The sequence below is a fragment of the Pleurodeles waltl genome, chromosome 10, assembly GCF_031143425.1.
Source record: "Pleurodeles waltl isolate 20211129_DDA chromosome 10, aPleWal1.hap1.20221129, whole genome shotgun sequence".
Classification (NCBI taxonomy): Eukaryota; Metazoa; Chordata; class Amphibia; order Caudata; family Salamandridae; genus Pleurodeles; species Pleurodeles waltl.
In genome coordinates, this window is record NC_090449.1 from 816,238,400 (window position 1) to 816,257,584 (window position 19,185).

The following is a 19,185-nucleotide window of genomic DNA, read 5'->3' on the forward strand; positions in this document are numbered from 1 at the left end:
CGAATTGCGGGCAGTATTCCTGGCTCTGGTCCATTTTCAGGATTCCCTGAGGGGTTCGGCGGTTCTGGTTCGCACAGACAACTTAGTGGCCAAGGCTTATGTCAATCGGCAAGGAGGGACCAGGTCAAGGGCTCTGTTCAATCTAGTCAGGGAGATTTTTGTGTGGGCTCAGGAGTGGGTTCCTTCTCTCAGGGCTACGTACATTCGGGGGGTGGTGAATGTTCGGGCGGATCGGCTGAGCAGAGTGATTCCTTCCTCTCAACTTTTCTCTCTCCGGAAGTCTCTGTTTCAGCATCTGGTTCGGCTTTGGGGTCTTCCAGTGCTGGATGTGTTTGCGTCAGTAGGGAATGCGAAAGTGGATCGCTTCTGCTCCCGGTTTCGATGTCCCCAAGCATGGGAGGTGGACGGGATGTCATGTCCTTGGCCGCAGGGCCTTTTGTATGCGTTCCCTCCTTTTCAACTACTCAGGGCGTTTCTGTTACGTGTGAGGGATCTGGGGTCCAGGGTTGTCCTAATTGCGCCACTTTGGCCGAGGGCGAATTGGTTCCCCTTGTTGAGGCTGATGGCGGACGGGAGGATGTGGCCTCTGCCTCTTTGTCCGTCTCCCCTGGAGTTTCCCTGCCTCCCATTGGGGTCATTGAGAAGGTTACACTTGACGGCCTGGAAGTTGAACGACGGGGATTGACAGGTCTGGGGGTGCCGGTAGCTTTGAGTTCTACATTGCTGGCTTCGAGGAGACGTTCCACTTTGCTTTCTTATGGTAGACAGTGGAAGGTGTTTTCGTCATGGTGCTTAAGTCGTGAGTTAGATCCTACCTGCGCTTCTATCTTTGAGGTGATGCAGTTCCTGCAGGACGGTGCTCATTTAGGGTTGTCAGTGGCATCTCTTCGGGTGCAGTGGGCGGCTATTCAGGCATTCAGAGGACCATGGCGTAATCTTCAGGATGAAGGGCGCTTGATGCCGAGATTTTTTCAAGGGCTTGTTAATTTATTTCCTCGCCCGGTACGTTCTTTTCCTTCATGGGATCTGTCCTTGGTTTTGGATGTGTTGACGGAGCCCCCTGTTGAACCTTTGGGGGACTGTGATTTGCGCCATCTATCTTTGAAGACATTCTTTTTGGTAGCCATTACTTCGGCTCGTCGGTTGGGGGAATTGGGGGCATTGGCTTGTTCCTTTCCTTTTTGTAAGATTTTTCACGATCGGGTGGTTCTGGTTCCGGTACCTTCCTTTATTCCTAAAGTCAATTCTTCGTTCCATTCCCGGCAGGAGGTCATCCTTCCTTCATTTTGTCCGAATCCCTCCTCAAGGGAGGAGGTCCGTTTGCATTCGTTGGATGTGCGCAGGGTTTTGTTGGAGTATCTGCGGGTGGTGGCTCCTTTTCGTAAAGGGGATTCACTGTTTGTTAATTTTGGTCCGGCTCGCAAAGGTGAGAAACCTTCCACGGCTTCCTTGAGTCGGTGGGTTCGATCTTTAATTCTGTTGGCCTATTCCTTGAAAGAGGTGGTTCCTCCTCAAGGGATTCAGGGGAGATCTACCAGAGGCATGGCGGCTACGGTGGCGGAGCTTCAGGGGACTTCCGTGGTGGAAATTTGCAGGGCCGCCACTTGGGCTTCTCCTTCGACGTTTGTGCGTCATTATAGGCTGTCGGACTTGGGTAGTTTGGAGTCGGTGTTAGGTCACCGGGTCTTATCCTCTATGAGATAATGTTTGGGATGTTCTTGGTGCAGGATATTAAATAAAGGTCTTGCAACTCGATGTCCGTCTCCTGTGTGTTTTCTTGCTATGTCTCATTGGTTAAAAGGAAGGCGAGGGAGGGACGGGAGGTAATGCTTCCATTTTCTTACGATAATGGCATTACTCCTAGTCCTACTCCCTCGCCTTCCTTTTCCGTTCCCTCCCACCCTCCCGGTACGGACTGTCCGAGTTGCAGCTTGGGCTTGGTTTTTGTACAGGAGGGGATAAGGGTGGGGGGGGGTTTTGAAAGGGGAAGGGAGGGTCTAGAGGGGAGGCGGGAGGCCTCATTGGTTAAAAGGAAGGCGAGGGAGTAGGACTAGGAGTAATGCCATTATCGTAAGAAAATGGAAGCATGATCAGTGGACGCCCGGGCAGTTTGCACCATTTTCTTTCTTCTTTTGACATCTATTTGTTTGACAACTGATATAATTTAAATATGTTGGTAGACTTTAAATTGCAGACAGGCGAAAACTCATCCCACGATGCTCAAAAGAAAATGCAGTCTTGCTCAGTTTCACTTAGTTGGTGATAGGACCTACCCATTATGCGGGAAACATATTTCACTTTACTTTGGCAAATTGCAGTCTGGCGCTGTTCATTTCCACACTTGAACTAACCTGGTCCAACCATAAACTCACATCGTTTGGTTCTTTCTTACCTACTGTACCAGGAGTAACACCTTTGGAAGCAGTGACACGTTTGGAGGCAGCCATTGGCTTACAAACACACTAGACACCACCCTTCTATTGAAAGTTGATGTCATGGGTGGAAAGACCTTTTATTCGGCCTGGCATTTCCCCGGTGGTCTAATGCCACTGGAGGCTGGTTTTGAGAGCCCAGGAAGGCTCCTGGTGCCTCTGTCGCATTCTCCAGCTCGTAAGGTTAACAGTAATAGGACAACTTCAAGAGAAATGGAAAGAGAGGGTGTGGGAAGGTGGAGAGAAAACGACAGAATGGATGGCTGGAAAAGGAGAGATGGCATGAGGAGATGAAGGCTGCATAGAGCGTTTTTCCAGACCTGCATTTGGTTCCCAAGCCCTGCCCTGCTTGCTCTATCCCTGCAGTTCTCCTGCCCTGTGGTTTTCTGAGGAACAGACTGCAGCTCAAAGGTGACGTGAAAGACTAGAATGACAAACACAAAGTCAGCTAGAGTCAAGCTCAGTGTTGGGGTGAAGAAGAGGCAGGGGTGTAGTCAGTAGCAGGCAGAAAGCAGCAGTCACTGAGGCAGGTGGGGCAGGCATGCAGCGCCTAGCTTTCCACTTGCAGGAAGGTGCAGAATTAGAAGCGGAACAGACAAGTATCCTTCTGAGTGCTCGCTTACTGTTGGTGGCCAGTTGCAATTGAGCATTTGCTCTTATGGCTCTTGGGGCCTGGAGGCGAAGGCACAGCAGCGTGCTGGTAGACTATTTTTTGAGCGTTTTTTAGTCTGAAGTCAGCAGCATGCTGATTTGAGTAGCGCACAGGACAGTGGAACCTCCGTGGGACCTGTACGGTTTCTCTACAGTACTCTGTGGCACCCAATTTGGTGATTTCCACCAGTGGGGTCTTGAAGTGGAGGAAGAAGGCAGAGGGAGCATTTGGCAGCCGGAGCACTGAGAGCTGCATAATATGCAAAAGGTCCCCTAGCCAAGAAATGTAAGCGAAGGGGAAAGTAGACTTCAATGTCTGGTGGATCTGGGCTAGTTGGCTACTCCGGATTAGTCCATGATTATGGTTCACCTCGACTTGACTAGGATTAGCCCATGACTTGATTTCAGACTGCAGACTTAGCTTGACTGCTCTCCCCACGTCCTAAAAAGGTGAGCTGCAGTGGTTAGAAGTCAACAGCGCTAGTTTGGCCCCCAGTTGAGTGCAGAGCGGCCTTCATAGTGGCTGGTGTGGTTTGTGCTCATGGATGACCGCAACCCCTATTTTTTATTTATTTATTTATAGATTCTCATGGTCCTAATTGAGTCTAAGGAGAAGGGCTCTCACTCTGCCCCTATAGCTGTACCCTCCTACACTTACACCCTTCAGTCATTTTGTATCCTTGGATACGTACTTGAGTGCAGCAACTGTCTGGTCAAGAACGGAGATCTAGGAGGTTGTTGGCATAGTGTGTACATATTACTCTAACTTTCTTAAAAATGCCACCTAAAAACAGAAGGTGTGCATGTGTTAAAAAAGCTACAATCTGTTACTAACAGCGAGTTTGATAAAGATAAATATTAAACCCCCAACATCCAACTTGGACCAAATAGCCTAAATGGGTTTGGCATCACTCACAGTGCAATAGAATAAAAGATGCCCATTGCAACATACAGTATCATGCTGTGGTGGGTGGAAGCAATATGTGAATGAATGACATTGAACAGATCAATCTAGGAAGAGTAATGACTAAAAGCATTGGGTTGGTGTTATCCTCCCTCATGTGTTCATATGTATTTCCTCTTCTGTGTGCTCCCTTCATATATCACGATCTAAATCCCCCTTTTTATATTCTGAGTATACTTTATTACCAAGTTATGGTGAACATCTAAAAAGGCATTTAAAGATTGAGAGATTCTGAAAATTTGAATGCATACTGTGGCTTTGTAAGTAATGAGGCAAATCTGAATGCTCACTGAGATTAGTAAGTAATCTGGCTTATTGATACATGCACCAAAGGTTAATGAGTGAATGTGCTCATGTAGCCAGGACTTCTAAGCGACTGTGCAAATTTGTCCCAACACTAAGGCCCTCATTATGAGTGTGGCGCTCCCAAGACCACCACATTCGCGATCGCAGTCGGACCGCCACAGACAGGGCGGTCCGATCACCCTATTATGACTATGGCAGATGGGCCACGGTGCAACCGCAGGCACCACCAGGTTGCCGCCTGCCGGGTTAAGAGGTCACAATCTGCCAGGGCAGCACTGCTCTGTGGATTATAAGTCCCTTTTCTGCCATGCAAAGGCTGGTGGAAAGGGGGTATCGGGGGCCTCCATCGACAGCCCCGTCACGCATTCCACTTCCCAAATTACAGGCAGTGAAATGCACGACAGGTGCTGTTGCACCCAACGCACAACATTGCGGCTGGCTCGATTATGAGCCGGCATCAATGTTGTGGTGAGTTTTCCATTGGGCCAGCGGGCGGAAACGCTGATTTTGCCCGCTGGCCACCAGAAAACTACTAATAGGGCAGGCAGCATACCATCAGCACTGGCGGTTTGCTGGCTGCAGCGGCTTTGGTGGTCTTTTATAAAGACCGCCAAAGTCGTAATGATGGCCTAAATGTTTCTGTGAAGGTGTAAATCTGAACATGTACAAAGGGTAACTGAGCAATGGAAAGAATGAAAAATATAACCTAAAGGAGTATTTTACAGCATAATAATCACATAAAGAGGCTGAAAAGTGATAGGATCTAATTGGGCATTCATAAGATAAAAACTTGTTGAAAAGTTTTTTTAGGTTGCACAAGCTTTATTTTCTTGATCCTCTCCATAAGGAGGTAATTTCTCCTAAAGCTCATACTGTATAGAGTAAGTGTCTCCGAAGAGTGGGTGAAAACCTAATGCAGGACAACCTAATGCAGCATAACCTGACACTGCTCCTGGATAGATTGTGTACAGATCTACATTGTAGGGGAAGATCAAAATAATTAAGAAGACTGAGGCGCCCAAATGTAATTGTTTTTGCGCTGGTAATTTAAAAAATAGACATCTAATTTGCTATGATTATAAAGGCCTTCATTCAAGGTGGTGCCAAACCCAGGCTGAAGGCATTGAAGACATTTACTGAATCTGGTGATTACAGCTAAGGCATGTGGAGTCTTGTTGGCTTACTTATCAACTCCTGAGCAAAATATATACTTCCCTCATTTAGTGATACAGCATTGTGGAATTCTATTGAGAGGGCCACTCCCATTCCACAAAAAAGACTAAATCAGCCACATATAAAAGTTCTGGGGTGAAGGAGAGATCAAAATCTGTTCTCCACTCTGTCTTATGCGTGGGGGAGGACGCACACTATAGTACTGACCATAGTCTGCATCATATTTGCCTATCTATTTGGCAGAACGGGGCGATCATCATCAATGGGTTGACAATATCCTGGGAATTTTGGAAGGATAAAGGTATACTCATGATTGAAGACATGTGGTCTGAATCTAACCGAATCTCCCATTCTTTGCCTATGTACCTGGGAGGGAACAAACAAGGCCACTGTATCAGGTATATATGATTTCCCCATGGAACATTGTTTATCACAACACACTGCCAATCACCTAAGAATCTGCTGGGATTGCGGACTGTTCATTAAATATTCTGATGAAGATTTGGGTGAACTTCTCTGGCACCATGAAAAATGGCTGAGGGAAGCTAGGCTGAATCTACATTACAACACAGTTTTACCTAATTGGCACTGGTCACCACTGAGGCTGAAGACTGAAAGGCTGGGCCTCAGTTTGCTGATGTACAGAGCCTAACTATGACATTGTCCATAAAATATGAAAATACAAAAATATTAATAGGTGTTAGGCTGCTGTTTGGCATGACATGAAGATGGAATTGAGGTCAGTTAACAAGGGAACCCACAGATCTGGGAAGACCAGGGGTATCAAACTGCACAAAGGTCCCTCACAAAACAATATTCTATCAATAAATGCATAGAATTACAACGAATCCTATGTGCCACTAGTGATCCTATGTGAAAAATAAACAATGATAATGATTTATTGTGCATCAGTCAATCAATCAGGAATTTGTAAAGCACACTACTCACCTGTGAGGGTCTCAAGATGCTGAGGAGGTGGGGAGTAGGGGGGGGTGCTGCTACTGCTCGAACAGCTAGGTCTTGAGAAGTTTCCTGAAGGTAAGGAGGTCTTTGGTTTGGCGCAGGTGGATGGGAAGAGTGTTCCATGTTTTGGCAGTGAGGTGGGCGAATGATCTACTGCTGGTTGTAGTTCTGCGGACACGTGGGATGGTTGCGAGGGTGAGGTCATCTGAGCGGAGATGGCGGTTCGGGGTGTAGAAGGAGAGTCGTCTGTTGAGGTATTCTGGTCTGGTGCTGTGCAGTGCTTTCTGAGTGTGGGTGAGGAGTTTGAAGGTGATTCTCTTGTTGACTGGGAGCCACTGCAGGTTTCTCAGGTGGTCGGTGATGTGGCAGTGGCGGGGGATGTCCAGGATGAGGTGTGCGGAGGCATTCTGGATGCATTGAAGCCTCTTCTGGAGTTTGGCCGTGGTTCCTGCATAGAGGGCATTGCTGTAGTCCAATTTGCTGCTTTCGAGGACTTGGGTGACTTTTTTTCTGGTTTCAGTGAGTATCCATTTGTAGATCTTTCGGAGTATGTGGAGGGTGTTGAAGCAGGAGGAGGAGGTGGCGTTGACTTGCTGGGTCATTTATAATGAGGAGTCCAAGATGAATCCTAGGTTGCGTGCGTGGTCGGTAGGAGTCGGAGCGACTCCGAGAGTCGCAGGCTAGCAGGAGTCATCATCCCATGCGGAGGTGGTGGAGCCGAAGATGAGGCCTACCGTCTTGTCGGAATTGAGTTTGAGGCAGTTGCTCTTCATCCATTCGGTGATGGCCTTCATTCCTTCTTGGAGGCTGGTCTTGGCAGAGTCCTTGGTGAGGGAGAGGATCAGCTTGGTGTCATTGGCATGTGATATGATGTTGAGGTTGTGGGATCGGGCGATGTTAGGGAGCAGGGCCATATAGACGTTGAAGAGGGTAGGGCTGAGGGACGCCGCAGATGATTTCGGTGGCCTCCGAGCGGAATGGGGAGAGGCGCACTCTCTGGGTTCTGCTGTCAAGAAAGGAGGTGACCCAGTCCAGGGCTCTGTCGCAGATTCCTGCATTGCTGAGGTGTGAGCGTAGGGTGTGGTGGCAGATGGTGTTGAACGCGTCCGAGAGGTCCAGGAGGATGAGGGCTGCGGTTTCGCCGTGGTCCAGTATGGTTCTGATGTCATCGGTGGCAGCGATGATAGCAATTTTGGTACTGTGATTGCTGCGGAATCTGGATTGGGAAGGGTCCAGGGTGCAGTTCTCCCTCGAGGAAGCAGGTTAGTTGTCTGTTGACAGCCTTCTCAATGACTTTTGCCAGGAAGGGGAGCAGGGAGATAGGCCGGAATATATAAATATTTCGATGAGATACAAAACAATCACAAAGGAAAATATGATTTCCAAACAGGCTATTTCTCATAAAGGTGTCATTACATATCCACAAGAAAGTTATGCTTCGATGCACCATATTGTCTCATAGAAAATGACAACAATGTATTATAGCAAAATCAAGTAACTATAAGAGAGACACAGAAATATAACGTAGATTGTGTCATTACCTGGTACCTATACTCATACATCAAAAGCTAATATTGTGAGTCAAGGTACAATTGTTGATGCAACATTTCGATCCCTAAACCAAAATGAGTGGGATCATCTTCAGGACAAAACCATTCAACCTGAGGACAAGTATTACAATGATATGCCTGCTGGGGAAAAAAGAGAGGAAAAAGACAAAGAAAGAAAAAAGAAGGAGAGACAAACAAAAGGAAGGGTGGGGAAGGGAAAAGAAGGGAGAGAAAAATATATATGGTTAGACCAACCATTTTAAAAGAGTACACTGTCTACATACAAAAGGTGTGCCCATACTGAGAGAATTATTAAGGGTCCAAATTGCATGCAAAGACAGGCATGATGTTAATACTGCAGCAAGGAGCCCAGGTTGTGTCAAGAAGAAACACAAAGTAGCCAATAACAATTACCCAAGAGACCAAATAATGGTGTCAAACAATGCTAAAGATTCAATCAACCTTGAGCCAAACAAGGAAGATACTAAAACAGACTAGTCAATATGAAACCACAATTAGAAAGACTTCACCAGAAGTGCCAAACAATGGAATGAAATACTGCAAGGCGACAAGGAATGAGCCAACAATCTTCTATTCATTAAGTAGAGTTGTCACAGTGCACCAATCTGCAAAGGAAGGGAAAATATAAGGACTGCCTACCGGCAATAATACAATAATGTTGAATACCTCTTTTCAAGTCTTACCGTTATAAGTATAATAAAAAAAGAGTATGAATCCAGGGTAGGGAAATATGCATGCGAAGAGCCTGAATCATGGCCGCATCTTTCCATCAATATACAGCTAGCGAGGCCTTTACTGCTATCTTCTAACTTCTTCAAAACCCTTTGTGAGGTAATACTAGGACTCCCTAGGGGCTCGTGGATACTAGGTGGTGAGCTGCTGATGCATTGCTGTAGCATTCATCTGGGGCAGGGGAGAGATGGATCGGGCAGACACCTTTAGCTCGCTTTTTAGAAGACATGGGCCTGGTAGAAGCTTGGAGACTCTGCCACCCCAATGACAGATATTATACATTTTTCTAATGGACCCACAGGGCTTCTCTTGGATCAACATTTTCTTTATGCACAAATAGGAGAGCTTGAGAGCGAAGGATGTCCGCATCCTGTCATGTGGCCTCTCAGACCACTTTCCAGTGGAAGTGGTGCTGAGGATAGGACTTGGAGTAGGAGGGAGAAACTGTCAGCTTGATGCTACAAGACCCAGACTTTTAAAGCTATACAGAGATAATCTAGAGATTAATACCAGAACGATACATTTACCGGGGACATTGTGGGAGGCACATAAGGATACTGTAAGTGGTGAGATTATTAGCTATAGAACGAGCCTATAGAGACAGACGCAACACGAGATGACACATCTAGAGAAGTTCATTGTGCATTGAGTATGCTGATCCATGTCTCCGTGGAGACTTACTACACACACAATCGATATTACAACAAACATTGCTAAATGAGGGGAGGACTGCATAGCTTGGCATGCAGCGCCATCTACCAATGGGGGGGACAAGAGGAGTAAAACATTGCATTGGTTGCTCAAACGGGTAGGCATAGTACTTCGTAAAGGTGTGAGTTATGGACAAGTGTCCATAGATTGGAGCACCCCTTTCATCCATGAAATGGGCTGCCTGTGGGTTTGAGTAGGAGATGCAGTCTCTGTAACTTTCCAGGTGAAGAGGGAAACACGACAGGGATGCCCAATGCGTCCACTACATTTTGCTTTTGCATTGAACATCTTGGAAAATGGCTAAGTGTAGATGTTCAGGTTTGGGGCTTTGAGTGGGCCCCTGGAGGGGTGGTCAGCACCTCTCTCTATGTGGATGATATGTTCCTATTCTTGGATGAGCCACAATTGTCTGGCCTGTGTACCTTGCAAATCCTGCCTATCATTGTGGATTTCTCCACATTGCAAGTGAATGAGGCCAGTCATCAGTTTACCGATCGGGGCATGCCCCTGCACAAGTCATGGGTTAGAAGGTCTGTGAATTCTCAAAGTGGGGTTTCCATACCTAGGGGTATGACAGAGGACCGACAAAGGGTCTGGGACTCTAATCTAAGCTGGGGGGCCTGCTTCATTTCACTATGTTCAAATCCTCCCTGGGACTCCAAGACAAATATGCCCTCCCCTGTAGTCAATTTTGATGCTGCCTGATAAAATCCTTCCTGGAACTCCAAGATGAATATGCCCTCCACCACAGTCAAATGCATTGCTGCCTGCAAAATAGACATGCACGCATCCCATATATCTCATCTTCGTGGAACATACCTGAGTACTGGCCACTGGAGACCAAGGTGTTTTTAGTGTCTCCCTTTGCCCACAGAATCTTGGTGATCTACAAATTACTTTCGGTCAATATGCCAGACTCCTTTGGGTGCCTGCAAGAATCTTAGACTGGGGACCTAGGCCCACTCAAAGATGTTGAATGGCAGGAGGTGCTGGCACCCCCAAACAAGGCGGGCATTGCAACCCAATACTGCATTAAACAGTTAAAGTATCGATATTAGGTTTATTTTACAAGAGAAAGTGGTTGTATAAGATGGAGCGTGTCGCTGGCCTCTGCTTATGGTGCAATATAGAGATAGGGGATTTTATGCACACAATTCGGAAATTCAATAAACTACAAGGTTTCTGGGAGGGTTGTGGCATATCTGGAGGGGGTTCTGGGTGGAGGCTCCCTAGGGACCCTAGATTTGCTCTGCTTCACATCACTGAAGACATAGATAGTGATGGATACAAGTGGGCTAGCTGTGGCTCGTCCATGCACAAGCCAAATGGTTTATCACAAAAGCCTGGAAGCACAACTAGGCACCACCGCTGGAGGTTTGGAAGAGGGGACTAGAACACTGCCTAGGGTTACTACGTCCCATACACATTGCACAGGCTGTCCACACAAGTACAACAGGATATGGCAAGACTGAGCACACTATCAATGAATATGCCTTAAGCCGAGCCAAAGACTGAAGTGATCACTTAATAAGGAAATACGTGTATTCAGGACTCCGGCTGTTTAGAGGGGGTGAAGAGGGTTATTACTGGATTGCCATATCAGGAATGTTTACGAGAGGGTCTTCAGTAGTGGAGGGGTGTCTTGTATTTCTTCATAGTTTGAAGTGCCCATCCACTTCTGTAATTGGTAGTTTATTGTTTATTACTGTAAAATCAATAGAACGTTTTGATTAAAAAAATTATGAGAACACAAACTTTCTTGATTATTGTTTATCTTAAGGTATAGGAGGCAAATGTGCAAAAGAATAATTCATTAAAAAAAGTTATTGTGTTGAAAATAAGTCTTGAAGTTAATATTGGAAAGAAAGGTCAATGCTAAGGATTAGTCACATTAGCAGGTATAATGAATACTCTATTACAAAAATACATAAAACATATTTGGGAAACACCTCATGAAAATTCCAATGTTTTCAAGTAGGCAAGTCCCCCCCTAGAGGCCTTGGAGGTTTACCCACCCCCAAAAAATGTTAAAAACGTCTGGATCAATAGTACATTTCTTTTGCGATTTAGATGCTCACAAGTTGCTACTCAATTGCACTCGTCCCATATTTTTATGTTTCCATGCTATCTATTTCAACTTGATTCTCATTCATGTGTTATAAATAGAATCGGTTTGCCAAGGCAAATTAACATTCATAGAAGTCTCACAATCCCAGTCCATTATATAGTATCACCGGGGCCTATAGAAGTATAAATGAGTTAATATATTAAGTTACAGGTCCACAGAACAGAAAGGTTATATGCCAGTCATGACGAGTCAGGCCTCATTCAGTTGTATTGATAATATCACGAAATATGTCTAATACTTAATCGATGTAGATTATGCCTCCACACAAGCTCCCCAATGTCCCCTGACAAAAGCGCAAAATTTTCATGAAAACAGTATTTCATTTTTAATTAAAAGATTTGTAGTTGCTAATATCACCCTGTTATTTCCATGAATCACTCGTCTACAATTGCCACAAAAATGCAGATTCTACCTTGCATTCATGGACTTCATTTAGGAGTCGCCAGGGGTCGCAGCTGCGCCCCCAACTTGCCCCTTGCGACTCCTGGCACTGCCTCTGCGACCCCTGGCCTCAGAGGTGGCAAAATCAGTGCCAGGAACAATGGGGCAGCTCATTCTTATGAACGATGCTTTGGGCTCCACTTCCTCGCTTTCAATCAGTTTTTTTATTACACGGATAGTGAATAATATATAATTCACTATTAGTGTAATAAAAAATAGAGAACAGTTAGTGACCCTCCTTGGTAGCTGAGGTAAGTAAAAAACACTTTTAAAAGTATGTTGTTTGCGTGCTTGTGGGTGGGAGTGTCCTTATGTAAAAAAGAGTCTGTGTATGAGTGAATGTGTATGTATGGGAAAGCATGTGTGTGTGGGTGAAAGTAAAGATGAAATGGCGTGTGATGTCACTTCTGCTACCCTTGGCATTTTGGTGAATTGACGTCCATGCTTGCAGTCCCATGTAGCTTTAACTGATATCGTACACTTTAATTGCCTGTGTCAGTGGGAATTCCCATGCCTATATCAAGATCACCGATTGTGTTATACTAAAAGAGATGTCGTTTCTAGCCTGAAACATTACATCTTCCAAGGTAGACTTGGAACGCAAATCTAAATGTTTTGTCCTGCAACAAGTGTGCACCTTTGTAAGTTGTGATGCAAAACAATCCTTTTCTGTGGGAGCTTAGCGTGTGCCATGATTCTCTTGATGAGTAAAAGTTAACATACTTCTCTAATAATTAGCATCTCTACTCTACGTCTTGTCACACAAAACCTGCACTGTAAGACTCGGAGCACAAATTAATCATATCAAATGAAGGCTGTCTGATTTTATACTTTTCAAAGATAGTTGAAAACTTGTGTACAAATGTTAACTATTAGTTATGCTTATGATCCTTTTAGTATTAAAGTCGTTACAAATTGATATGAGATACATAAAAATAAAGGACTATGACTCAGGGTGCACCATTTATCCCCTAGTCCATGGTCTCCCTCATCCCTCGAAGGTGTCCTCTTTGCCGTCTTTGCTTGAGCCCCGGCTGCTGACAGTTGCTTATAGTTTGTCAGCTGTCTATGAGCCTCCAGACAAGATGCCACAGGCTGTCCCCATGTTAAATTAAGTCCAGGGTTGGGCAGACAGTGGCTCCTTGTGGGAAGTGCCTTTTTTGCATTGTCACCTCGTTTCTTTGGACTCATGCTTCTGTTTTTTTTTTTTTTTTTTTTTTAACTCTGCGCACTGTGACACTCCTATCAAGTCCCATGGCTATATTCTCTATCCCCTAAAACATGGTAAAATTGTCTAACTCTTAAGTAGCATATGTAACTTACTTCACAGTAAGACTATGGCATATGGGGCAGGAAACACCAGTGGTATGGACTGTAGTCATGTTGTGCTGTCCACTAGGCTGACATAGGGAGCATGGCTTCAGTTCTACCTGTGTAGCCTGAGTCCTGCAGCTTTTAGACCTGAAATAAACCTGTCAAGATAACCCCTTTTTGACAGGAAAGAACTCTACTTTTAAATAATAAATAAGTAAGCCTAAGTAAACCTTTTAGCCCACAAGGTAGAATGCCTAAAATTTAGAAGTGTTACATGCAAGAATTTAATGTTGCCATTTTTATTTTGTTATAGTATTTCATCAGTCTGTTACTGTTGCATTCTGCATTTTCTATGGTTAAAATTTCCTGTTTGTTGTGTAAACATATTTAATATCTATGAGATTGTAAACTGTTATATAACACACAGCCTTGGTTGGACATTCTTACCATATTGTCACTGCTGTAACTATTTTGTACTGTAGACTCTCACTACATGCATCCTTTGAGTTAAGCCTTGGTGGCTCACCTATGCCTGCGCGAGATTCAAGGAGGCTTTAACTGAGAACAACTTTATGTTGTGAACTTGGTCCCGGAAAGATTGGCTACCATGGATTTTCAGCTTTATCCCTTAGAGAAAGTTGATTTGGCCGTAAGCCGGAAGGCTCGGCTTACCAAGATCTTAGATAAAATCATTTTCAGTATAAAATGTGTGGCAAGACAGTAACACTTACTTTTTGTAAGATACCAACTAAATGTTTAAAAAAAAGTGATTTGGCAAACTTTCCTCTTCCCCCTTCGAATACTACAAAGATTGGGTTGCTCAATTTTCGTTTCTGTTTAAACCTGGTTTTAGTGAAAATACAGAAAACATTGCCTAAGGTTAGCATGCACCCCTTCTGTTTTAGACACACCATTCAGTGATTTCCACTAATATGTTATGTTTTTCTCCTTTGAAGGAAGTTTAATTGATGAAAGTATAGAGACTGATGGAAGCGTCTGCGGTAGTGACTCTACATTCTACCGGCAAACAGAAGGTAAATGCATTATGCAGTATGTATTGTGGCAACTATTAAATCTGTCAATCAATGAAAATGAAATGAAAAAGTACATCTATGCATGAAAGTTAGTATGAGAAATGGAGCACTATTTTGTTCCTGCCGTCCTCGACTCTGTCAAGCAGATGTGGAGAACAGAACCTTTCCAACCAAACCCAATTTATTGTAATGGATTCTTAAAGGCTACCATCACACCCTACTCATTTGGAGTGTATCTAGCAGTTTTCAAACAATACCAAAAGTGTCATCTCTGGCGATTAATGTTCCTATTGTCTAGTGGCACATTTTACTCATCATAGATTAGCACACAGGGTTAATATGCCTGTTGCGAAGAACACATACCCTGCAGATCACAGGGTGACTTTATGTGGATAGCTCAGTGGGTGACTGCCTTTGTCACCAAGATCCTTTTGGTACTTGTAGTTCTTAAGTTACATTCGTTATACAGAAGAGTTACTTATGAACTGTCATCAAAGAGCTGCATGGCGATAGTGTGGTATAGGTTAGAATGTTATGCTTTTTCCCCAGTCTTTTATTACTCTTATGCTGCTAAAAAGGGTTTGTTTGGATATAAATAAATTCTTATCAATAAAGCCAACCACAACCACAGTGGTATGTTTTAAATCCTGAGTTTGTGCTTCTCCAGAACAAACACTCTTAAAATATCCCGCCTGATTACTACACCATGTAATCCTAATTATTTAATGTAACATTTCCTGTAAACTGATTTACACCTACCTGAATAATTGTCTCGGTATAAAGTGTGTATGATGTAAAGTGCTCTGACATGGTTCATTGTTATGAGTAGCGCTATAAAACAATGAAATGGTTGGGGGAAAGGGGCTATGGAAAGTTGAGGGGCCCTGTTGGAGGGTTATAATGAGGGAATTCATGGAGAACGAGATTAATGGAGTGGTCCAAAAAAGATTGTCTCACCAGGTGCTATTTGGGAGTGAATTAGTCTGCATAGTAGAAGAAGATATCAAGATATTTTTATTCTTTTTGTGATTCATTTGTCAAGAAGAACATAGGGCACACCGATCATCCTTTACCTTTTAGCCACTAGTCCTTTCATTACAGCTGCCCCCCCCGGAGTCAGTGTGCGTTTATTAGCGATGTTCAAACTTTATGCTGCCCATTGAAATCGGACTATACATGAATTTGTGCATCTATGTAGTGCAGCGTCAAGCAACTGAATATCTGTCGGGCGGGATGTTTTTAATGGTTCAGTTCAGAGAGTATCGTAGAGTAGAGTGCCGTGTCATATAGTGGAGTGGCGAATAGTATAGTGGAGTGGCATCTCGTAGAGAGGAGTGGAGTGGAGTGGCATGTTGACAAGTGTTATACAGTGTAATACAGTGGTGTAGAGTGGATGGGCAAAGAGTGGAGTAGAGCGTTTTAGAGGGCATAGAGTGTAGTACAATGATGTAGATTGTTGCATACAGTAGAGTAGAGTGTCAGAAAACAGAGTGGAATCGAGCGGAGTATGGTATAGTGATGTAGAGTGAGATCAGGTGTAGTAGACTGAAGTTTAGTCGAGTGTAGTACAGTGGAGCACTATTGGGTAGTAGAGAGTGGAGTAAAGTGTCATAGAGTGTAGTGGCATGTCATAGACTTTAGTGGCATGGATTGCAGTAGAGTGGAGTGGCGTAGCATGCAGTCAAGTAAAGTGTCATAATTTGGAGTTACTGTGTTGCACAGTAGAGTTTAGTGGTGTGTTGTAAATGACAGTAGAGTAGAGTACATACTTTCTAGTAGGGTTTTGTCAAGTGGAGTGGTGTATAGTACAGTGTTGTAGAGTGGATCGGCATATAGAGTTAAAGTGCAATGTCATAGAGTGGTGTAGAGTGGAGTAAAGTAGGGTGCTGTGGCATTCAAAGAGTTGCATACAGGGTCATATAGTTGACTAAAGTATTGTAGAGCAGCATAGAGTGGAGTAAAGTGTTGTACAGTGAAATATTGTATAGTACAGTGCTGTACAGTGGAGTGTAGGGGAGTAGCCTGGAATAACGTGTCAGAGAATGGCATACAGTGTAAGAGTGTGTTGTAGAGTGGAGATGCATAGAGTACAGTAGTGTGTCAAAAAGTGGAGCTGCGTACAGTGGATTGTTGTACAGTAGCAGAGAGCGAGTTAAAGTCTCATACAGTGGAGTAGAGTAAAGTGGAGTGGTACAACATGGTGTGGAGTAAATTATAATAGAGTGTACTGGTGTGTCGTAGATTAGAGGGGCATGGAGTGCAGTGACATAGCATAGGTAGTAAACTGTTATAAATTGGAGTGGGGGCTCATACAGTAATGTGGAGTGCTGTGTCGTTGAGTTTAGGAAAGTGTTGTATAATGGGATGGAGTGTATGAGCATAGAAAAGAGTGTAGATTTGTACAGTGGAGTGTATGGGGATAGAGTGGAGTAGAGTAACATAGAGTGCCATAAAGTGTAGTAAACTTTTATAGAGTGTAGTTACATTGAGTGGAGGAGAATGCCATACAGTGGAGTGGAGTGGTGTTCACTGTAATGGCGTGGAGTGGATCATTGCACAGTGGAGTAGCATACAGTGGAATACGGTACAGTGGAGTGTACAAGAGTGGAGTGGCATAGAGTCTAATAGCATAGAGTGGAATTGTGTACAGTGGAGTGGCATAGAGTGGAGTAGGGTACAGTGGATTATCATAGAGTGGAGTGGCTTAAATTGTGGTTGTGTAGCATAAAGTCGAGTAAACTGTTGCAAATAGGAGTGGCATCTCATACAGTAGAGTGGAATGCTTTCACATACAGTGTTGGAAACTGTTGTAGAGTGCTGAACAATGGAGTGTAAGGGCATAGAGTTGAGTACAAATTTATACAGTGAACTATACGGAGATAGAGCTGATTTGAGTCTAGTAGAGTTGCATTGAGTGTAATGGAGTTTTGTAGAGTGGAGTTATATAGAGTGGAGGAGAGTACATTGGTGTGGCGTAGAGTAGCATACAGTGGAGTGGGATACAGTGGAATAGCATATTGTGGTGTGTTGTAGAGTGGAGTGGGGTAGAGTGGAATAGCCTGTAGTGGAGTAGCATACAGTGGAGTGGCACAGACTGGAGTGGTGTACAATGGTGTGTCATAGAGAGGAGTGTTGTACTGTGGAGTGACATAATGTAATGGAATACATTGAAGTAGAATACAGTGGAGTGACATACATTGGAGGGGTATAAACTGGAGTGGTGTACAGTGAAGTGGGTTAGAGTGGAATACTGTTGCATAGAGTGATGAAGATTGAAGTTGCATGGAGTTTAATAGCATACAGTGGAGGGCATAGGCTGGAGTGGCGTACAGTCAAGCCACACCAATTGGAGTGGCATACAGGAAAGTGGAGTAGAGTGGAATAGCATAGAGTGGAATGGTGTGGAAGGAGTCTAGTGGACTAGTGTAGAATGGAGTGGCGTACACTGGAGTGGCATAGAGTTGAGTAACGCAATGTGGAGTGCCATAAAGTGGAATAGTGTGGAGTGGAGTGACGTACATTTAAGTACAATAGCATATAGTCGAGTAGCATACTGTGGAGTGGCGAACAATGGAGTTGTGTAGACTGTAGTGGTGCACAGTGGAGTGCGGGTATAGTGTAACAGCATACAGTGAAGTGGGATACAGTGGATTGGCATCTAATGGAATAGTGTAAAATGGAGTAGTGTAGAGTTGAGTAGATTAGAATGGAGAGGCATAGAGTGGAGAAGCGTACAGTGTAGTGGCATACAGTGGAATAGCATACAGTGAAGTGTTCTAGATTGGATTGGCTTATGGTGGATTACCAGAACAGTGGAATAATGTACAGTTTAATGATATACAGTCTAGTGGTGTAGACAGTAGGCGTATACAATTGAATGGGGTACAAAGTAATAGCATACAGTGGAGTGGCATTCCAGGGAATAATGTAGAATGGAGTGGCATAGAGTGAAGTGGCATAAACTGGAATGGCGTACTATGGGGTAGCATACCCTGTAGTGGCATATAGTATGGAGTTTTTGTACAATTGAGTTGCATACAGTGGAATAACATAGAGTGGAGTGGCTTAAAGTGGAATGGCATAGTATGGAATACCATAGAGTGGAGTAGCATAAAGTGGAGTGGTGCACACTGAAGTGGCATAGAGTGGAGTTGCATAGCATCTATTAGCTTAGCATGGACTGATGTAAAATGGAGTTGCGTACAGTGTAATAGCGTGGAGTGTTGTACAATGGAGTGGCGCAAGAGTGTATTAGCGTACAGTGTAGTTGTGTAAACTGGAAAGGCATTCAATGGAATAGCATAGAATGAAGTGGCCTACACTGGAGTGGTGTACACTGGAGTAGCATACAGTGGAGTGGCATACAATGGAATAGCTTTTAGCTTATAGTGGAGTAGTGTGCAGTAGAACAGTGTAGAGTGGAGTGACTTACACTGGAATGGAATACAGTAGAATAGTATCAAGTGGAATGGCAGACAGTGGAGTTGTGTAGATTGGAGTGGTAGAGAGGGGAGGTGCATATAGTGTAAGAGTGTGGAATGTAGTGGTATACAGTGTAATATAGAGTGTAGTGGTGTACGGTGGAGTCTCGTACAGTGGAGTGGCATACAGTGAAGTGGTGTAGAATGCAATAGTGTATAGTGGAGTACAGTGGAATTGCATTGAGTGGACTGTTGTGGAGTGGTGTGCACTGGAGTGGCATATACTGAAATACCATGAAGTAGAGTGGTGTATAGTGTAGTGACATGCAGTGGAGTGGTGTACG

At 44.3% G+C, this 19,185-nt stretch overlaps 1 protein-coding gene across 2 annotated transcripts in view; it reads left to right on the top strand.

The window, feature by feature from the left end:
- The window catches only part of MYRIP (myosin VIIA and Rab interacting protein), a 1,334,264-nt gene that overhangs the window by 865,427 nt on the left and 449,652 nt on the right, over positions 1-19,185 (top strand). For both annotated transcript variants that reach the window (XM_069211480.1, XM_069211479.1), the window contains exon 5: positions 14,343-14,420. In XM_069211480.1, coding sequence (XP_069067581.1) covers positions 14,343-14,420 — 78 coding nt within the window. The remainder of the gene's footprint in view (positions 1-14,342; positions 14,421-19,185) is intronic.